The sequence below is a fragment of the Miscanthus floridulus genome, chromosome 1 (genome assembly GCF_019320115.1).
Source record: "Miscanthus floridulus cultivar M001 chromosome 1, ASM1932011v1, whole genome shotgun sequence".
NCBI classification, from domain to species: domain Eukaryota; kingdom Viridiplantae; phylum Streptophyta; class Magnoliopsida; order Poales; family Poaceae; genus Miscanthus; species Miscanthus floridulus.
The window spans coordinates 54992588-55014182 of NC_089580.1; the positions used below are offsets into that span (position 1 = coordinate 54992588).

At 48.9% G+C, this 21595-nt stretch overlaps 4 protein-coding genes across 4 annotated transcripts; 2 read left to right on the forward strand and 2 right to left on the reverse strand.

Annotated features, from left to right (window-relative positions):
* Nucleotides 1–231: 231 nt before the first annotated feature.
* Nucleotides 232–4591, reverse strand: LOC136484252 (receptor-like serine/threonine-protein kinase SD1-8). Its single transcript, XM_066481483.1, has 6 exons — nt 3182–4591; nt 1710–2092; nt 1393–1603; nt 1047–1284; nt 778–928; nt 232–673 (listed from the first exon to the last, which is right to left on the reverse strand). Exons 1-6 carry the CDS (start codon nt 4515–4517, stop codon nt 356–358), a joined length of 2637 nt encoding a protein of 878 aa, XP_066337580.1. The 5' UTR covers nt 4518–4591; the 3' UTR covers nt 232–355.
* A 1840-nt stretch (nt 4592–6431) lies between these two features.
* LOC136484259 (glycine-rich cell wall structural protein-like) lies at nt 6432–7315 on the reverse strand. Its single transcript, XM_066481496.1, has one exon. The coding sequence runs from the start codon at nt 7269–7271 to the stop codon at nt 6600–6602; it is 672 nt and encodes a 223-aa protein (XP_066337593.1). The 5' UTR covers nt 7272–7315; the 3' UTR covers nt 6432–6599.
* Nucleotides 7316–12164: 4849 nt separating this feature from the next.
* Nucleotides 12165–13746, forward strand: LOC136457065 (RNA-binding protein CP31B, chloroplastic-like). The gene is made up of 2 exons (XM_066457112.1): nt 12165–12220; nt 13365–13746. The coding sequence occupies exons 1-2, from the start codon at nt 12165–12167 to the stop codon at nt 13744–13746; spliced, it is 438 nt and encodes a 145-aa protein (XP_066313209.1).
* Nucleotides 13747–14375: 629 nt separating this feature from the next.
* On the forward strand, nt 14376–15187 carry LOC136484268 (cytochrome P450 71D11-like). Its single transcript, XM_066481505.1, has one exon. It carries the CDS (start codon nt 14381–14383, stop codon nt 15104–15106), a length of 726 nt encoding a protein of 241 aa, XP_066337602.1. The 5' UTR covers nt 14376–14380; the 3' UTR covers nt 15107–15187.
* Nucleotides 15188–21595: the final 6408 nt, after the last annotated feature.

The following is a 21595-nucleotide window of genomic DNA, read 5'->3' on the forward strand; positions in this document are numbered from 1 at the left end:
GATAATTTGACTATATTTAGTCAAAATTTATTAAATTTGGTTTTTAAAAATCATAACAGGCCTCTAAAAAGGAGGGAGTATACGGTTTCCAGTTTCCTGGTATCAACACTAGCTGAACGTTCAGATTTGTATCAAAGCAATCAAAACCGTTGAGGCCTTTTTTTTAATGAAATCTTGGGGGTGGCTATGCAAAAAAAAAAAAAAAAAATGTAACAGATGATTTGTTTTGCTTCCGCGTAACACCGAACAGTGAACAAGTCTCTCAATTAATTGAATCCCACTGCTGTGCAAGGTAAAATGTTTGGTATTTACATCTCAACACAAACAATTAATGTCTTCCATCGATCTTCCGTCGCTATCTACCCTCAACTACGGTTACAGTCCAGCTGCTGGCGCTGTCAGACCGGCAGGCCTTCACCTCCGGGTCCTCCTCGTCGTCGTCGCCGTGGTTCCTCCCGGTGCTGAACGCCGGCTCGCACGGCTCCGGCAGCGTGGGGTTCTCGCAGGTGAGCATCGTGGTCACCGCCGACATGGTGGGCCTGCGCTTGGGCTGCTCCTGGACGCACAGCAGCCCGATCTGGATGCACTTGAGCACCTCCGCCGCGTTGGACGTGTCCGCGATGGACTGGTCGATGAACTCCAGGCTCTCGCCGTCCTTCCACAGCCTCCACGCCTGCATTGCATGCGGAAACGGAAACCAAGCTTGCCATGACTTCCTGCAATTAATGGAATTGCATCGTCGAACGAATTGAAGGAGTAGATCGAAATCACACTCACATATCTCAGGAGGTTGAGGTCGAGCTCGGTGTGGTAGAACCCTCTGTTCTTCTTCCCGCTGACGATCTCCAGCACCAGAACGCCGAAGCTGAACACGTCGGATTTCATGGAGAAGACTCCGTCCATGGCGTATTCAGGGGACATGTACCCACTGCAAGTGAAAGCAACAAGTCAGTACTATATATATCACCAGGAGATGTGACGTAACTATCATGGTGTTTCTAACGTGTGTAAAGCGGCACAAAATTAATCTGAAACGAAACGCTTACTATGTTCCGACTACTTTCTTGGTGTAGGCAGCGGTCTGGTCGGTCCCGAAAATCCTGGCGACGCCGAAGTCGGAGATCTTGGGGTTCATGTCCTTGTCCAGCAAGATGTTGCTCGCTTTGAGGTCCCTGTGGATTATCCTCAGCACCGAATCCTGGTGGAGGTACAGAATCCCCCTTGCGATGCCGTTGATGATGTTGAACCGCTTCCCCCAGCTCAGCATCGACTGCTTCTCTTCATCTGGGGACAGTTATTTCCACAACAGTTAAACTCATGCATGTCAGGATTTGATCGATTCCCATGGCTTAGGAGTTGAAACAGTGGCAGCAGCTAGCGGTAGCGGCTTACCGAAAAGGAAGGTGTTGAGGCTCCGGTTGTGCATGTACTCGTAGACCAGCATCCTCTCCGACCCGTCGATGCAGCAGCCCAGAAGCCTGACGAGGTTCCTGTGCTGCAGCTTGGCTATCAGCTTCACCTCGTTCTTGAACTCCCGGAGCCCCTGCGTGGACCGCCGCGACAGCCTCTTCACCGCGATGTCCTGCCCATTGTCGAGCTTCCCCTGCAGAGCATCATTAGCAGTTACCACTAGTAAGAAGCTGATCTGAATTTTGGCCGGAAAACCCTTTGCATTCATACGTGTCAAGCAAGACTGAAATTTGGCTTACTATGTAGACGGGGCCGAATCCACCCTGGCCGATCTTGTTGTGAACCGAGAAGTTGCCCGTAGCGCCCTGGATCGTCTCGACGTCGAACGACGGCAGATCGCAGTCCTGGTTACTACTGCCCTGACCGTTACTATGCAGGGAATCGTCCTGAACATCAGTCGACGCAGCAATCTGATTCCTTCGTCCGAACGGTGTGCTCTGCCTCTGCGCGTTTCTCAGCAACGCCAGGGGAATGGCTTCCTTCTCTTTCCTGCGCTTTTTCATCTTCATGGCGCAAATGTAGAGTCCAGCTAGTAGCAGCGCCGGTGCAGCGACCGATGGGACGATGATCTCCACGAGCCTCTTCGTTCGCGCATCCGTGTCTGCTGAGGAAGAGCTGAGAGCTGCAGGATTCAGAGAATAACAGTTCGGTTAACATGCACCAGTAAGGTAAATTTGATTGTGATGTACTTGATCAATTAAGTTATCGAGCTGTAATAATCCTGTACATCCGAGTTCTATTTCTTATTACTGGCAGATCAGTAGCTTGATTTTCTTTTTCCCTTGTAAGATAATGCATCTTCTGGGGCTGCTAAAGAGCCAGCAAGGACTGAAAAGGACTGGCCTTTATGTTAGTAGCCTAATAAGGAACGTTAGTGCTTGCCTTTTTTTTCAATAGTGGGCATCACTGTCGTTGGACCTAACAGCAGTTGCTATAACCATCCAAATTAAGGCTGGGGTCTTTTGACTTTTGACCTTGGAGTCTGCAGATTTTCAGCAAGTGAGAAAATACCGGGAGATAACTTTGAACAATCGCAGCTGCACTCGTTTTGCCCTCAACTATTTGACCTGGCGTGCTGATCAGCTTTGTTCAACTCCTCTATCTATCCTAAAAAAACCGTGAGATATATACGCGACGCGCATGGCAAGTATGAACTCTGAAAGTACACTATGCAAAAACAAGATTTCCCGTCACATCAAACTTGCAGTACATGCATGGAGTACTAAATGTAGACGAAATCAAAAACTAATTGCACAGTTTGCTTTAACTTTGTGAGACGAATCTTTTGAGCCTAATTAGTCAATGTTTGGACAATAATTCACAAATACAAACGAAATGCTACAGTGGATAATCGTGCACTATGCAAAATTTGCAGGTGCAAACTTTGCCGAACTAAACGCGCCCCTACTAAAAAATATCGACCGCATGCAGAATGCAGCTACAAGACGTCAATCAATCAACAATGATGAACACTACTATCCTATGCTAAAAAAACAACAACAAAGTCACTCACGATGCATGCGTTCTAAATTTCAAATGCAATTAAAGAGCAATAATCCGAAAAGATATGACAACAAACTCCTTTTTCTTCTTATGTTAATTACTTAATTAAGAGAAAAAAGAAAAGGAAATGCCGACACAGTGGCACCAAACTTGTCATCAATTTGATTTGAATGAACATCAGAAAGGGAAAGAAAAATGTAGTACTCACGTAGATCGGATGCCGCAAGCCGGACGAAGAGATTCTGTCCGCCATTGCCAAACTGCCTCATGTCGAGAAGGTCGCCGGTCCACATGAAGCAGCCCGTGGCCCCCGGGCTGCTGACATTGGCGCTGGCGTAGGCCCGGCACGCGCAGTTCCTGAGGCAGGCCAGCCGGCACTCGTCGAGGCCGAGGGACATGTCCACCGTGGCGTTGGCCGACTGCGGCAGCTTCATGTTGGTGAGCGTGGCGAAACCGTCGTCGCCGGTGCAGTTGAGCTCCGTGCGTCGCCTGCACCCGCCGGAGCCGTCCCTGAGCGCCCACTCGGCGGGGAAGCGCGGGTCGAATCCGGGGACGCAGCCGCACACCGGGTTGCGCTCGACGCTGCAGACGCCGTAGGCGCCGCAGGCGCGGTAGCCGTCGCACTCGTCGAGCGGGTAGGACCAGAAGACGCTCCAGGACCGCGTCATGTCGATCCACATGAGCCGCTGGATCTGCCCCGACGAGTTGAGGACGAAGCGCGTCGTGAGCGGGGCGCTGTCGTCGACGACGCCGTAGCTGTAGTAGGCCTCGTCGCGCGTGGAGACGAAGCGGAAGGTGAGGAGGCTGTTGGACTTGAGGTTGGGCACGCCCGTGAACTGGTACCCGTTCCAGGGCCCGCTGCCGTAAGTCCGCGCGGTCCGGCGGTAGAGGAAGAGCTCCGGGGAACCCCGCGGGTCGAGGCGGAACGAGTACTCCCCCGGGGACGGGTCCCCCGCGGCGCGCCACGAGGTCATTTGCCGGTCCAGCCCCGTGCGGAAGTCGATGCCGAGCTTCATGCCGGGGAGCAGCGTGTCGGTCGGGTAGTCGAAGCTCTGCCACACCACGCCGGCACCGGGGACGCGGAGGACCAGGTTGCCGTTCTCCAGGAGCTTCGCGTATGCGGTGGCGTTGCTGCTGCTGCTGCTGGCCGTGGCCGTGCCCGGCGGCGGCGGCGTCGTCGCCCAGACCACGGCGTCATCGTCGTCCACGACGATGGCTAGGCTCCCGTTGGCGAGGACCCTGAGCGCGGCGGCGTCCACGCCGCCCAGGGCGGGGCTCCCGCGGTTGGCCACCCACACGACGGTCCGCTCGGGGATGCCGTTGAACCATATCCCGAGGTACGTCCGCGTCCGCATCGTGTCGTCCGGGTCCGGCGCGAAGAAGCCCAGCACGTACTTGGCTCGCCCCGCGGACACCAGCGTCCGGTTCCCCTTGAGCGGCGCGGCCGGCGTGACCGTGTCCGCGTCCGTGTCAGTGCCGCCGGCGGCGTGGAGTAGGAGGAGGAGGACGGCGGCGGCGAGGAGCGGACCCCGTCGTCGCCGCATGGTGCCGGTGGTACGTACGTGTCGGTCGTGGCAGGTTGATTAATCGCGGACTGCGACTTTGGCGGACTGGCTCATCGTGGCGCCTGTGCATCTATTTAAGCAGTCGTCGGTTGGAGGGAGCATGGAGCGCGAGCCGCGAAGGCTTTGAGTTCGGCGACGCCGCGTTTCCTTTGGAGATGCGGTGGGGGATTTGGGGGGCGGGGCGGGGCTGACACGACACGCCGACGCCGACGCCGACGTCTGGACGCGGGCGGGGGCGGGTTCGGGGTCGCGGCGCGGCGCGGCAGGGCCCTTTTTTTTCTCCTGCTGATGCCGTGGTGCGGCACAGAGGTCCGGAGCCTGCCAGCCAGATGGATGAGTTTGTTGACCGGATGAGGACTGAGGACTCGGGACGGGCCGCGGCTCGTTGGGTTTGCACCGCGTGGTGTGGTTGGACTGGCGGCGTAGGCAGGGTCGATTCTGATGATTCGGAACGTGGGGTTTATTTGGAAACTGCATACGCGAGGCTGATGTGCTCGCCTGCGTCAACGTAGAGAGGTGTTCGTGACAGACGGCGGGGCAGGTGCTTCCGAGCTCCGATCCTCCAATACAAAAGGACAACCCTGTTCCTGGGTCGATTTTGCTGCAAGCTAAAGTGTGCTGTGTTGACCACGATCGGTCGCGCGTTGTTTCCACACCCCACACACGCACGCTCGCCGTTGCTAACGTCGGGGAACGCCTCGTCTTCTCCAGAGGAATATGGTCCCACGCGCGCAACGCGCGTCATGCCTCACAGCTCATTCGCATTCCCCCCCAACGAGAGATTCGGTACTGTGCCATCACGTATTTTGATTTGAACCCAATGCTATTCTCTCATTATGTTTTCAAATTCATCTGGATTCAAGTTGACCAAACTAACGGTACACGTTAGCCTATTCATGGGCCAGGATCAGTAGGTTTGGCTGGGTTTGAAACATAGCCCGTTGACACTAAAAATTAGTGTTTCTTGAATGCACATGTACGGATGTACCCACTTGAATCCATGTGTGTTGAAGTGAATTGGGATGAAATTTAAACTTAGTTTCATCCTCATTTTACACACATGGATTGAGATGAGTACGTATGTAACCCAAACAAGGCCTTATCTGATTGGATTGGTTTGCTTGGGCTAGTGACACAGCTTCTCTAGTTGCTAAGTTGGGTTGGTCGTAGCGGCTTGCCGAGTTCTACACCGACTATGATGTCCCATTCTTTAATGTTCTTCCACTAATGTCCTCTTTGGCAAGACTTCTATAGAGACTTCTCTACCGGCTTAATTAAAAGTTCTATCAAACGAGTACATACACGAACAGCTTTTGAGGCCAAAAACGATAAAGTCAAAGTTGTTTTAGGCCTAGAACCAAAACACGGTGTTCCTTGGCTTCTCTGTTTCTAGAGAAGTCTAAGCCTTGCCAAAGAGGACCTAAGAACTACTCCATCGTGTGACAGACCAAGGCTATAATATGGTTCGATTTGCACACTAGAGCACTCAAAACTATATGAAATCTTATGGTCCAATTTGCACACTAGAGCACTCGAACTATATGGAATCTTATGGTCCAATTTGCACACTAGAGCACTCGAACTATATGGAATCTCCAATTTGCACAATAGAGCACTCGAACTATATAGAATCTTATGGTCTAATTTACACACTAGAGCACTGGAACTATATCTATCGTGGACTGTATACCATGTGTAACTTTAAGGATACCAACATATTAGTATACCAATATACACCATATACATTTCATTCGTCCATTTATATCGTACAGATACATTACAATTAGTTTAGCATTGCAGTACATAGCGCAAGCTTGTCAACACAAACACATACAAGATGCTGCCCTAAAAAAAAGCACATATATGCTAGATGCACAACTAGATAGACACACATTTTAGCATGCATGGACAAATATGGCTGGCATATATAACTTGCACATCGCATCATGGCATCATCCATGTCGATAGTATATGGGTGTACATGCCCTTTAGTTTTTGGGATACTATTTCCTACAAACTTAGTACGTATATTATTGAATTAATTAAGATAGACAAGTTGCTTCAACCTTGGCCACCACCACCTCCAGAGCCGCCGCCAACAGCTCCGCCGGCTGACCCAACTCCACTGCCTGCTCCACCTCCGGCGCTACCACTCGCACCTCCATACCCTCCGCCGCTCCCCACCGCGTTGCCAGAGCGTCCAGCACCACTGCCACCACCATAACCGCCTCCACCGCTTCCCCCGTCCGCACCTCCGCCGCCACCGCCGCCACCCCCGGTGCTCACGCTCACTCCACCGCGGCCTATGTGAACACCAACACCGCCTCCACCACCGGCGCCGGCATGCACACCGCCGGCGCTAACCGCGCCGCCTCCACCGCCGCCGATCCCGACATCGACCCCGCCATGTCCAACGTCGATGCCAACACCAGCACCCGCTCCGCCCCCCGCGCTCGCGCCGCCGCCACGGGCAGTGCCGGCTCCGCCTCCGAACCCGCCACCGATGCCGATTGACGTGTCGTGCCCGCCGTGGCTGATGCTCACGCCGAAACCGCGGCCACCGCCCTCCCCACTCCCGCCGGCTCTGATGGAAAATGATTTGCTGTCATTGACGGCGGCGGCGGCAAGGAGAAGCCTGCTTGCATGGGTAAGCGGGAGAAGGAAGAAGCACGATAGTAGTAGAACTGAAATGGCCAGGCGGCGGCATGGGGAGCTCGCCATGGGAGTGTGCATGGAAGGATGGCCTGTGGAGCTTCAGTTTGCTGCACTACATCTACACTACTCAAGGGCAGCTTTATATAGAGCCAGCCAGTTCTGCTGAGCGATTCTGCACAAAAGTAATCTCAAGTAGGCGAAAAAAAGGTGATCGATCGTAGTGAGCTGTGAAGCACACTAGGCCATGTTGAGAGGTGAAAGTAGACCACATGGCCATGACAATTGCTAGATGCACTTGTTTAATCAGGCTTATAAATCTATATAATAAATTTAAGCTGCCAAAAATCAAGTCTAATAATCTACACGACCAACGAGCTTTGCTTGTAGGGATTGATGCTTTCAAGTTTTCATTTCTTGAATACAGTTCAGATCACTTATCCAAAATCTATATTCCTTTTTTATGGAACAAGTGGGGCCCCTACAGATATAAATACTCTTCTGTCCAAGAAAGAATGTAACTATGTGTTGCGTGCCAGTTAAAATGATTCACGTTTGACCAAGTTTATAGTAAATAGTATTCAAATTTATGACTCCAAATCAAATTATTATGAAAATATATTTCATAATTAATCTAAAGATATTTATTTGATATAATAATTATTTATACTTTTTATCTACTAGCAAATATGCCCATGCGTTGTGACGGAAGAAAAAAACTATCTAATGTTCGATTTGTTCGCTTCAACTTGCTACACAGCTGCAATGGCCACGATAGCTTAATTTGTATATATAGGCGCTACTTTTGATATTGTGAGCAGTTACTGTAGCAATCACAAACGAACGGGATCATTAATGGAAACAAGGATGGCAAATGTTAGATATCTATTTATTTTTTAGTAGAGTTATATATGAAGTTTTGTAGCTTCTTTTGAGGATATATAAAGGTATGTAATTTTATATATTATTAAAGTCAGCAAGGAGTTAATCGTCATCGTGTCTCGATTTTCACATATATCAGCCTTAGCGAGAGTTCCATTGCTATATGCGGAAAACTTAGAGATTTGCACTGGCAAGTGTAGATAGCTTGAAGAAACATTTATTTTTATTCACTGAATGACAAAGTGTTCGGAATTTAAGTTTATAGTTTGATTAGTTAGGTCATCAATTGATTCGTGTTATAATAATAGTCTATTCCTAATTAATACTAACAACTTAGTAATATAAATATTTGTTTATTATAAGTAAGGGTCAACATTTAAAAGACTCGTAATATTGTATATATTATTTATCTTTTTTTATAATAAAAAGCATAGTTACATCATCGTCAGGAAATAAAAAACAAATAAACAAATAAATTGGACTGAAAAAGTCACGGACACCACACCATCCAGGAGACGGGATGGCGCCTTCCTAAGGCCCTGACCCATGAAACACAAGAAAAGGGAAAAAAAGACAAAGGAGTCCAACAAGAAATGGAAACAGAATAAAAAAAAGATCCGGAGCGACCACCGGTAACTAGGCTCGATACAGATATGGATAGGCTGGACGAAAAATTATATGTGGCAAAAATTGTCTCTTTAATACTAGAGATAGATAGTTGGTTAAACTTAAAATACTAAAATATGATACTGTACTAGAATTGTATTTTTTCTTCGAGAGAGAGGATATTAAAAAGAGATAGTACAAACAAAGGTTACAAATACAAGAACAAAATCCATATTTTCATGGTCAATATGCAAGAAGCAAAACTAACTTTGCACGATTGTGTTGATCATTATCTGGATTGATTTGCGCACACATGAGTGAACATATCTATATCTATATATCTTATATTTTCAAATCCCTCTAATAATTTATCTTACCATGCAAAGTGTCAACATCAGTATCCATTAGAATATCCTACTAGCACATACAACTATCTTGCCATGTAAAGTGTCCTCATCAGCATCCACTAACACATGCCATTATGTTTTCATTCAAAATATTCACATTAGCAAACCACATTATTTACTAACATATATTTAGTCATTGTCCACTTCAGAATGCTAAAAATCATCCACTAACATGTATTATGATATTTATTCATTCATATTAGAAAATATAAGTAGTATACTTTCACCCGCGATTTCTGCAGTAACATGCGGGCGTTCTTCTAGTTACTAATATATTATAACTTCTTATTAGGAGTTTACTGATGCATGGTTTATTTGAGATTTGTTATAACAAAAAACTGGTAATTGGCAAATATATACGCACTTCAGCAAATAAATACATGCTCTAAACCCTGTTATGGGTGTATACCAAACAATTTTACTGCCTGTCGTGTTCGAAGAAAGGAAACGCAGAATATGTTGCTTTGATCTTTAGAAAACAAGGATGCAACCGTTCACACGTACTTTGATAATTCGAAACGCAAAGTTTCACATGACCTTTCCAGCTCATTATTCCTGCTTCCACATTTGCTTTCTGTTCGGCCGGTTGCTTTGCAGCTGTGACAGCTCTCGATCGCATCTGTTCTTCTCGAAGATCTGCGTTAAGCTAAGCACCTCTGAATGCCTCCAGGTGATCCATTTGCTGCCAACTGCTTTGACGGGTTTCCATTCTATGTGTACAAGAAAAGCTAAGTGCGCACGCCCATTATACATACTGATATAAAGTGGTTTATCGATATCTTAGGTAATTAGCCAGTGTTGACTTTTTTGGAGCGTTAACCTCTTGACATGTTCGGACTTGCAACATTTTTAGATGGGAAAGTCTTCATCAAGTCATGCTGTTTTATTGAGGCCGTTCCAACATCGTCAAATATATTTATATATTAATATTAATGACTATAAAAGGCTTTTGTCAACCAACGGAATAACTTTGCAGTGGAAATATTATTAGATTTGTCATCATCAGAAACTATGTTGTGATTTTTGTGACCTTACGACTGACTAATTAGTGACAGATCCCATGACAACCTCTTATGTGTCCTTCAGGTTAAGACGCGATAAGACCCATCACTAATGAGCCACTACTGGAAACAGGGTCTTTGCCGAATGCAAACTATTTTGCCGAGTGTCAAAAATCGGGCACTCGGTAAAGACCTTCTTTGCCGAGTGCCGCACTCGGTAAAGAATTGCACTCGGCAAAGAATTCTTTGCCGAGTGCCCGGCACTAGGCAAAAAAGGGCACTCGGCACGGGCACTCGGCAAAGGACTTCTTTGCCGAGTGCCAGGCTCTCGCAAAAGCGCGACACTCGGCATAGGCTGCCCCGCGTAACGGTGTTTGGCCACGTCCTTCTTTGCCGAGTGTCTACTGTTAGGCACTCGGCAAAGATTTTTTTTAGAAAATACTTTGCCGAGTGCCCCTGAGACGGCGCTCGGCAAAGATTCAATCTTTTTTTAAATGTCTTTGCCGAGTGCCTAACAGCTTCGGCACTCGGCAAAGGGAGGAATTAAAAAAATTACATTTTTTTGAAATACCTTTGCCGAGTACCCATATGAAGGCACTCGACAAAGAGGAAATTTCTAAAAAAAATTCAAAAACCCTCTTTGTCGAGCGCCTTATTCTTGTCACTCGGCAAAGACCCCTTTGCCGAGTGCCATGCCCCGACGCTCGGTAAAGTTTTTTTTTGTTTTTGGCCTCCAAATTTTTTGTGCAGCCCTTTTAAAGTACCAGGAACTCCTCGTTAGAATTTGGGGATTTTTTGTGGCTTTTTGATATATTTAGTTACTTTATTTCGTTTACTTGATTTTTTTCGAAAAATATAAATTTGAACTGCACGTGGTACGGATAATAGAATTTAATGATTCAAAAAATAATAGTCATGTTACTGAGTGTAGTGTGAGGCCGTATCCAGGAATGGACCCGAAATTTCAGACATCTTGTTCACGAAATATGACCGCGAACTTGCGTGCGAAGTGTTTTTAAATTCTATAAAAAACAAACGAAGTCCAAAAATCATGAAACTTGCTGAGATGTCGTGACACTACTACACAAACTTTATTAGAGGCGGGCGTTTTTGGTTTTCCGCGGCGGGCAAAGCCGTCCGCCGCGGCCTAGAGGCCACGGTAAATCGTGGCTTAACCGCGGCGGGCGGCCTTGCCCGCCGTGGTTAACCGATTTACCACGGCGGGCGGTGTAACGCGCCCGCCGCGGTAAATATATTTTTACCACGGCGGGCACGTTAGGATGCCCGCTGCGGTTAATCATTTAAAAAAACAAAAAAACCAGGAGCCCGCCGGCGAGCCCGTTCTCGAGCCCACTGGCGAGCCCACCGGCGACGGATCCGGGCTTCCCACGGCTGTAGATCCGTGCCGCTCGGGGAGGGAGAAGAGGAGGCCGTGGTGGAGGGAGGCCGCCGCGCCGAACCGTCCTCGCCCGCCGGATCCGGCCACCGCGCGCCGCCACCGACCGGATCCGCCTCGGAACGCCGTCACCGGCCGGATCCGGTCACCGCGCGCCGCCACCGGCCAAATCCGCCTCAGGACGGGCTCGTCGTTGCCGTCCCACGATCCGTGGAGGAGGAAGTCGCCGCCGCCGGATCTGGAGAGAGGAAGAGGGAGGAGTGAGGGAGATGGAGAGAGGAAGAGGGAGATGGAGAGGAAGAGGGAGATGAACTCACCTACCTCGGATCGATGTCCTCCGCGCCGCTGGCCTGCCGGATTCGAAACCCTAGCCCCGCGCCGTCGACCCGCATGCCGTCGTCCCGCGCGCGCCGTCTCCCCGCGCGCCGCCGTTGCTCCGCACGTGCCATCGCCCAGCGCGCCGCCGTTGCCCCGCGCGCGCCATCGCCCAGCGCGTCGTCGTTGCCCCACGCGGAGAGAGAGAGAGGGAGTCGGGGAGGGGAGGGAGTCGCGGCGCAGAGAGTGAGATGAGAGAGGGAGGCGCGGCTGCTGGGAGTGCGAGTCTGTGTATATATATGATGACGGAAATAGTGGGCCTCGCTTTGCTATTGGGCCTCCGATTTTCCGTGGCGGGCCTTAAACGATGCCCGCCGCGGTAAATCGGTTTACCGTGGCGGACGCCTTAAGACGCCCGCCACGGTAAATAGGGTATTTTCCGTGGCGGACGTCTTTAGGCGCCCGCCGCGGTAAATCGATTTACCGTGGCGGGCCCCTTAAGACGCCCGCCACGGTAAATAGGGTATTTTCCGTGGCGGACGTCGTTACGCGCCCGCCGCGGTAAATCGATTTACCGTGGCGGACGTCTTTAGGCGCCCGCCGCGGTAAATTGATTTACTGCAGCGGGCAAAAAAACTTTGTCACGGTAAATAAAAAATGCCCGCCTCGGTAAATCGCTGTATGTACCGTGGCGGGCAAACTCAGTGCCCGCCACGGAGGCCAAAAGTGCAACGCTGCGCAAATTCAATCCTGTAGTAGTGTGATATCGTATGTGGAGGCTATGATAAAATTTTCAGAAGATTTCGTGCACGTTGTCACGTACGATGCTTGCAAACCGAAGAATCTCCGACGAAGTTTCGTGATTTCGTGAATAGGCCGACAAGGTGGTAAGCATCGTACGTAACAACTTACACAAAACCTTCTCAAATTTTTATCACAGCCTCCACATATGATATCATGACATCTTGACAAGTTTCATGATTTTCGGACTTCGTTTGCTTTTTATAGAATTTAAAAATAACTCGACTGCAAGTTCGTGGTCATGTTTCGTGAACAACATGTTCGAAATTGGTGGTCTGGTCCTGGATACGGCCTCACATTATACTAAATATCATGAATATCATTTTTCTATTTATTTTTTCATTATTCGAATGACTAGCAGTTATAATTTGAATTATCCAAGAAAATTCAATTAAATAAAATAAATTAAAAAATATAGAAAAAGTTCAAGAAATGTGTCACATTGGAACATGAAGTACCAGGTATTGTATGAGAACTGCAGAAAAAGTTTGGAGGTCAAAAGTGAAAAAAATATAGTTTGCCGAGTGTCAAAACATGACACTCGGACGTATGGCACTCGGCAAAGAATTTTTAAAAAAATTTAAAAACCCCTCTTTGCCGAGTGCCAGTCCGGGGGCACTCGACAAAGATTTTTTTTAAAAAAAATCCTCTTTGCCGAGTGCCAGGCCAGGTGGCACTCAACAAATAATTAAAAAAATAAAAAAAACTTTGCCGAGTGCCAGAGCGGGGGCACTCGGCAAAGGGGGGATTGAACCTCCCGGCCCAGCCGGCCCATACACACCGCACACACGCACCCGCCCCCGCCCGCGCCTGCGCCAGCGCCGCCCGCCCACAAGCTCCTCCCCACGGTCTCCCTCCCGCTCCTCTCCTCCTCCACCCACGCCGCGCCGCTCCTCCTCCGCGCCAGCCGCTGCCTACCGCTCGCGCCCCTCGTGGCCTCCTCCAACGCCGTCGAGTGGGCTGACAAGGAGGAGGAGGAAGAGGAGGCCGGAGAGGCCTTCGACGAGGAGGCTGGGGAGGTTGAGGAGGAGGTGCTGGCCTCAGGCGATGAGGGTGAGGGGGAGTACGCCACGGTCGAGCCGCCCGAGGAGGCCAAGGTCTACGTTGGGAACCTCCCCTACGACATCGACAGCGAGGGACTCGTGTAGCTCTTCGACCAGACCGACGTCGTTGAGGTCGCCGAGGTGAGCCGCACGCGCCTCACCCCCTAAATTTGCTATTGACTTGAATTTCTTCGACCACTGGCGTTGGGGGCCGTTGGCCGCGACACAACGGTGGAGGCGAGCGAGACAGCGGCGGGCCAAGGAGGAGGGGGCAGGCAGGGCGACGTGAGGATGAGCGTGCGACCGGTCGTGGCATATCGGCATCCATAGAAGTAGCACTGGTGGATTGGGTGGGTACAGGAAGAAGTGAAGCTGTAAATAAATAAAAGATAATAAGGTTGGAAGAAGGGGATTTCTTCACATGCAACAGTTAAAAATCCGCCTCAATATTTATACGTAAAATCTCTTATACATCTTAGTATTATGATAAGACGTAGTTCCATCGAGTGGTTGAACCAGAGATTTAACTTCTTTATTTATATATAATTATATATAGGTAAGCGAGCAAAACGATGAAGGAAGCAACCAAGAAGATTGTATATTATAGTTATCGGCAGCTAGCAACATGGAACGCGTAAAATAATGAGAAATGCATCTTGTCTTGTACCTCTTCCACTTGTAGTATCTAAAGCTAAAATAGAGGCACACAGTAGTACCCAAAGCACCAAGTTTGGCGATCATGGACCACGGTGTGTACTACTGCCTTCTAGCTCTTCTTCCACTTGTGTACTTCCTTCTAAAATCGCTGTGGAAGAAAGCTCCCTTCGGATCTGGTAGCCGCCATGGACTCGAGCTCCCTCCAGGCCCATGGCAGCTCCCCGTCATCGGTAGCATGCATCATCTCTGTGCCTCCCTCGTGCACCGCGCACTGCGGGACCTGTCGCTCCGCCATGGCCCTCTCATGTTCCTCAAGTTCGGCGAGCTCCCAGTCGTCGTAGCATCCACGCCAGAGGCCGCGAAAGAGGTGATGAAGACCTACGACGCCATCTTCTCGACGAGGCCACTGAGTTTCGGCATCAAGACGGTCACCAAGGACGGCCCGGGGATCGTCTGGGCTCCGTACGGCAACCACTGGCGGCAGCTCCGCAAGATCTGCGCCATAGAGCTGCTCGGCGCCCGGCGCGTCCAGTCCCTGCGGCCTGCCCGCGAGGCGGAGGCGCTCCGGTTGGTCCGAGCCGTCGCGTCCTCTTTCTCGTCCACCGCGGCAGGAGCAGCGCCGCTGGTCGTGGACCTCGGTAGGCTGGTCGCCATGTACGTGGCCGACGCGTCGTTGCATGCCATCCTGGGCAGGCGGTTCAAGGTCGAGGACTGGGACACGTTCGTGCGTTATGTCGACGAGGGTGTCCGGCTCGTCGGCGGGTTCACGCCCAGAGACCTGTTCCCGTCGTCGTGGCCGGGTGTGTGATGACACGTCCACGAGCCATGGCCATCATCTGCAGCTAGTTCCCTCCGCACATGCGTGTGCATGTAACAGAATATACAATGTTATCATCACCGGTCATCATGCTGCCATATATGTAGCATTTGTATCACTCCGGCTGTTTTGTTCATTTTTGCATATCATCACCAGTCATCATGCTGCCATAATTATGTTTTGTTTATTTTTGCATATATTTCTAATACATGTATTACTATGTTTTTTGTAATTATGTTTTGTTTATTTTTGCACCTATTTCTAATTACGTCTTGTTTTCTTTTTTATTGCAGGTGATTGAACAAAGATGGCGGGCGACCGTCATAGGTCCGTGAACTCGATTTACCAAAGACCACGCCGGCTGCAGGAGGAGCCGGAGGGGGCGGTGGAGGGATCGGACAGGAGGAGGAGGAGGAGGACCGCCAGCCGCAGGAGGGGGCCGTCTCCTCCCACGCCGCGCGAGGAGCTGGAGGAGGAGGTGGCGCCAGTGGACAAGTCGGACAAGGAGCTGGTTCGGCAGACGGACGAGGAGGAGGGGCCGCACAAGGATGACGAGTTGGAGGCGGCAGGCACGGGTTCCACTTCCTCCGACTCCTCTTCGAGTGTCTACTTGCGAGGTCCCGCGAGCCCCCCACAGGTTCCGCTTCCTCACCAACGCCCAGTGATTCGCCCCGAAGGACAAAAGTAAGTAACTTTATATGTTATCACCACTACTTCATATGATATGATGAAAAAAAACTAATAATTTTTCTTAATCACTTGTGCAAGAACTGGGTGATTGTGTCGGGAGGTAGCGCACGGCTAGTCAACGACATCCTAGGTCTTCTGTGCAGGCAACACTTCCTCGGCATTGTCACGTATGCATTGAAGACGGAGCCGGCCTACTCGTTTGACCACTACGCCGTCGCCCTCGATGCGGAGTACCCCAACAAGGCGGCGCGGGTGAAGGCAGAGTTTTGGGTAAGTCTTCCTCGCACAACATTGCTCAATACGTCGCATTCATTGGACTTTTCTTGAAATAATGAATGAATACATCGCTTTTGTATGCATACTTATTACAGATGCGATGAGGGATTTGAGGCCAGGGCAGAGCAGGTGACTACCAAAGCCTGTAAAAAACTCGTCACCGACATGCATCACGAGGTGCGCATCCAGGCCATTGTAACATACTATGGGTCGAAGCTTGGAGAGAGGAAAACCAAGAAAGACGCAAGAGAGATGTAGCTGACCCGGGAGCAGTACCTTGAGGTAAATGAAGAACATCAATATTGATTCGTTTTGAGATTAAGTTGGTTTAATTTGATCTTCTTATATGTCCAATACTTGATGACGTGTAGATGATTCCCTGGTGGTGCCAAGCGTATCCCGAGTGCTGGGCGATGATGGTGGAGAGGTGGTTCACGGAGGAGTACCTCAAGATGCATAGGGATGCACGGGACCATTGTTTACAGATGCAAGGTCTAGCACACCATCAAGGCAGCCGCAGCCTCGCCGGCTACAAACAAGCATGGGTATGCGAATTCATTTATCTATTGTGACGCTCAGTTCTGCCTGATTTCTAATCATCGTGCTGTCTTTCTCGCAGTCGGCATCACATAGTGGCCAGGCTTGCTCGGACTTCCAGGCATGGTGTATGGCCCACAAGGGCAACGCGACGTCCGATGTCTCCTTCAACCTAGAGGACCCAATCGAGGCATACACAAACCTGAGCGTCCACTCCCGCATCAGTGAGTACACTGAGGTGGCGAGGTCGCTCCATGGGCCAGACCACGATCCGAGCACCTAGGACTTCGATGGAGAGGCCTTCATGAGGGCGGGGCAAGGCAAGAAGCATGGACGGTCCTGGCTTGACGACGGCGTCATCGACACGGCCTCTACTCCCTCTCTCTCCCAGATCCGAGCACGGAGCACGAGCGAGAGCCCGGCCATTCGCACACGGCCGACCGCTGCACAACACCGGGTCGACGCACTCGAGGTTATTCCTGTTTTACTCGTCATACATTGATCTTTACACACCTTAATTAGCTTTGCATTACTGAAATATTGGAGTGAAATATTGTAGGCCCGACTGGAATAAGAAATGAGGCAACGTCAGGAGCTGGAGGCCGGGCAGCAGAAAATGACGGCCCAGCTGGAGGCCAAGCGGGCCGAGCGGCAGGCCCAGGCGCAGAGGCTGACGGATATTACGTAGTTCGTACAAGGGCTTGGACAACATGTGGGCTTCTCGTTGCCAGCTGGGCTGTTGGTTCCACCCCCGCCTCCGCGTCCTGCAGCTGCAGCTACTCCTGTGAGTATGAAAGTTTTTTACTTTCGCTTGTGCTTTGCTTGTATGACATCTATCTTTCTAGATTAGCTATCCAAATAATCTTGTCTCACATGCAATCTTTTCTCCTTTGTGCAGTCTCCATCTGACGGTGGTTCGAATAATCCACCTCATGCACCTCCGAATGATGGAGCTATGCCTTCACCACAGTCACAGTGGCCGAGATGAGTGCACGTTGTATTTTTTTATTTGTTGTTCACTTGGTGATGGACTTGTGATATACTTGTGATGCACTTGTGGACTTTGATGGACTTGTGATGGATTTGTGCATTTATTTGGATGGACTTGAGCACTTATTATTATATATGTGATATATATTGTGATGGATGTGATATGTGCGGATGGATGTGTGGATGGATGGGATATATATGTGATGGATGACATATATATGTGATGAATGAGATATATATGTGATGGATGAGATATATATGAGATATATGTTTGTATGAATTTATTTGTCATAATGGAATGTAAAAAAAATAAAAATTGCCGTTTTGGGTCACTTTGCCGAGTGTTGCACTCGGCAAAGGACCCCGTTGCCGAGTGCCATGGTCATAGCACTCGGCAAAGCTGGAAAAATGGGCGCTCGGAAAACCATTGTTCCAGCTTTGCCGAGTGCCATGACCATGGTACTCGGCAAATAATTTTTTTTAAAAAAATTCAAACTTTGCCGAGTGCCGGCCAGAGGGCACTCGGCAAAGATTTTTTTAAAAAAAAATTCAAACTTTGCCAAGCGCCGGCCAGGGGGCACTCGGCAAAGAATTTTTAGAAAAAAAACATTTTTGCCAAGGGCCAGATAGAGGGCACTTGACAAAGATTTTTTTTTTAAAAATAAAAAAAATCTTTGCCGAGTGCCTGCAGGGTTGGCACTCGGCAAAGCGACCGTCAATGGGGCCGGCGCCGTGACGGTCGCTTTTCTTTGCCGAGTGCCCCTGGGGCTCTCGGCAAAGCCTTTATCGAGTGCCCGATAAAAGACACTCAACAAAGAGGGTTTTGCCGATCAATTTTTTACCGTGTGTTCTTTGTCGAGTGCCACACTCGGCAAAGGCTTTGCCGAGTGCAATTTAACCTTTGTCGAGTGCCTCAGGCACTCGGCAAAGAACCTGAATCCAGTAGTGAGCAGTTACTAATAGTAACAGACAAGTGGAATCATGCTCCATCACTTATAATAATAGTAATAGTTTTCTACTTATTACTCACTCCTAAGTGACAAGTCTTGTTGGTGCAAGTTATTATAGTAACTCGTTTTAGTATTTTTTTTGTTCTAACTTTTGAAATGTCCATATATTATTAGGGCATCATCATTTCAAAAACCTTCTAAGTCCCAAGATCCACTCATCACCCATGTGTCTGCGTCCTAGCTATAATCTATTGTCGACCTTAGTCCCATGTCGTCGCGCTAGATCTCCTCCACGCCACGATGTAACTAACCTGCACTACCCTGCTGTGGGCGACTTGCCACCCCTCCTCTCACCTTGAGAACACACATCTATCCTCCATCATGTCTCTTGAAGCGAGGCTCCTCCCCTTCATCCACTTTGTATACTTCAATGCGTGCCTCCTCCTCCTCCTTGACCTCCATGAGGCTAGGCTCCTCCTGCACTCTAGTGAACTCTTCCATCTACATGCCCACGCCAGCCATCACTGGTCTCCACCTCTCCGACCTTGTACCTACCATTGGACTCATGCACACCTCCTCCCTTCACCCTCATGTTCTTATGTGTGCCATAGATGAATGGTTGGTTGGATGCTAGAGATGAACACAATGCTAGGTATGCTATCGCTTTTATATGATTCTACATTTTGAAACGTGATGTAAAATTTCACTAAGACATGTGTTGAAATGGATTTCTTAATGATGAAATTGCACTGTAAAGAAGTGTGCATGCGTTTCCTCGATGATGTTTGATAAAATTGAAATTAGGCTATTACTTGAGTTTAATACTTATTAATTTTGAGAATTTTTTGTTGGTCTATCTAGTGATGCATTTGTTTCCAAGTACATGCGACTATGTCCCCATAAACTTATACCATAACATTTATTTCTAAATGTTCCTTTTGACTTTATTTAATACTTCTGAATACTACTTGTGTATAGATAGACATGTACTTTCTCTGTCCTATAAAAAGAGTTGTTATGGGATTCGTGCTGATCAATTTTTTTTAAATTTGAATAGATTTGTAGAAAATATAAGCAACATTTATATCTCCAAACACGTTTACTGTGAAAATATATTCAACGTTTGCTAGAAAGCGGGAATGACTTTTTTATGGAACGAAGGGAATATAATAATAATATCAATAGATTCTCACGACGCATCAATATGGTATACATTGGACTGATTTTTTTTTTTGAGTAAAATGCACGCTAGATCCTTAAACTTTTGGGACATTCCTATATGGGTCCTTGGACTAAAAAAATGACTATCTAATCTATTGCTGTCGTGCATGAGGGGTCCAAAACCTGCCACGTCAATGCCAGCATCCGACGTGGCCATGCCATAGTGGCAGATGGATCCTGTGGTCATGGCAACTTCTCAAAGAAAAACCCACGCCGTTTCTTTTTCTCATTCCGAAGTTCACGTATCTAGCTAGCTTCTCCACTGGCCACTGCACAGGCACTCACACTCTGTGTCGCGACTCAGACTCTGATTCTGCCAACCGAGACAACGACGGGAACGGCACGGCGGTCTCCTCGAGCGCTGGCCTTTCGCTCGTGGCACTACAGGAGACGCGTCCTTTGCCGAGTGCAATTGCACTCGGCAAAGAAGACTTTGCACTCGGCAAAGTCTTTACCGAGTGCTGCACTCGACAAAAAGCTGTCGGCATATCCTTTTCCGGCAAAGGCTTCTTTGCCGAGTGTCGCATCTCGGACACTCAGCAAAGGATTTACCGAGTGCCACAACGGCTCTCGGCAAAGAAAAGTCGTCGTGACTGCCAGGTCAATGTGACAGTCCCTTTGCCGAGTGCCACGAGTCGGCACTCGGCAAAGAAATGTGTTTTTTATTTTTTTAAAAAACTTCTTTGCCGAGTGCCTGAATCTGGCGCTCGGCAAATCTTGTTTTCTTTTTTTTTTGCATTTTCTTTGCCGAGTGCCTTGACCATGGCACTCGGTAAAGCTGGGAAACTAGGTGTCCCAGATTCCCAGCTTTGTCGAGTGTCATGGTCATGACACTCGGCAAAGAAATGAAAAAATTCAATTTTTTTTGGTTTTTAGTCTTCCATCGTTGCAAACAAGATATACATCATATATATATATATATAACACAACTATATTTCACACAAATATATATATATATATATAATACAAATGTATATCACAATCCACCACAAACACAAACATAGCATACAAGTATCACAATATCGACTCCCAAGTCCAAAGTCCAAACACACAAGCATAGTTCACAAGTGCATTATATCACAACGGCTGCCATTTGAAGCTCACGGCGACGGTCCGAGTTGGGATGGCCCAAAGTGCGATCCCGGCGACCCTCCGAGGTGGTTCGACGCCGCCCCCGATTGATGCTGCACAAAATAGAAGAGATTGCACGTGAGCGACAAGAGAAGAAATAAATATGTAAGATAAATATCCGCCACTACCACCACCACCACATCACCGCCATCACCAACACTTCACCACCACCACATCACCACCATGACCACCACCACACCACCACCACCACCATGAGCACCACAACACCGTGACCACCACCACCAACACCACAGCACAACAACCACCACCACCACTAGGTTTCTTTAGGTTTCACTAGGTTTTTCTAAGTTTCAGCATAGAAAGTAAAACTTCATACTTATATTCACCGGGGTAGAATTAGGACATTATGGAGGTGGATCTGGAGCAAGCAGCGTCTGTGGGATCGTCCAACCTTGTTGCTGGCCAATTTGCTGCATGAACTTGATCATCTCGGCCATCTGCCGCTGATCTTGCTCCCGTTGGGCCTCCAAAGTCTGTAGCCTCTACCGCTCGGCCTCCCACTCGGCCTGCAGTTCCTGCACCTGGGCCTGCAGCATTTGACCCCAATGTTTCAATAATGCATAGGTAAGGTATGTAAAAGTCAAAGAACGACAAATGAAACAGGAATGCTTACCTGGAGTGCCAACACCGCGGTCGGCCGTTGGCGTATGGGCACGCTTGAGCT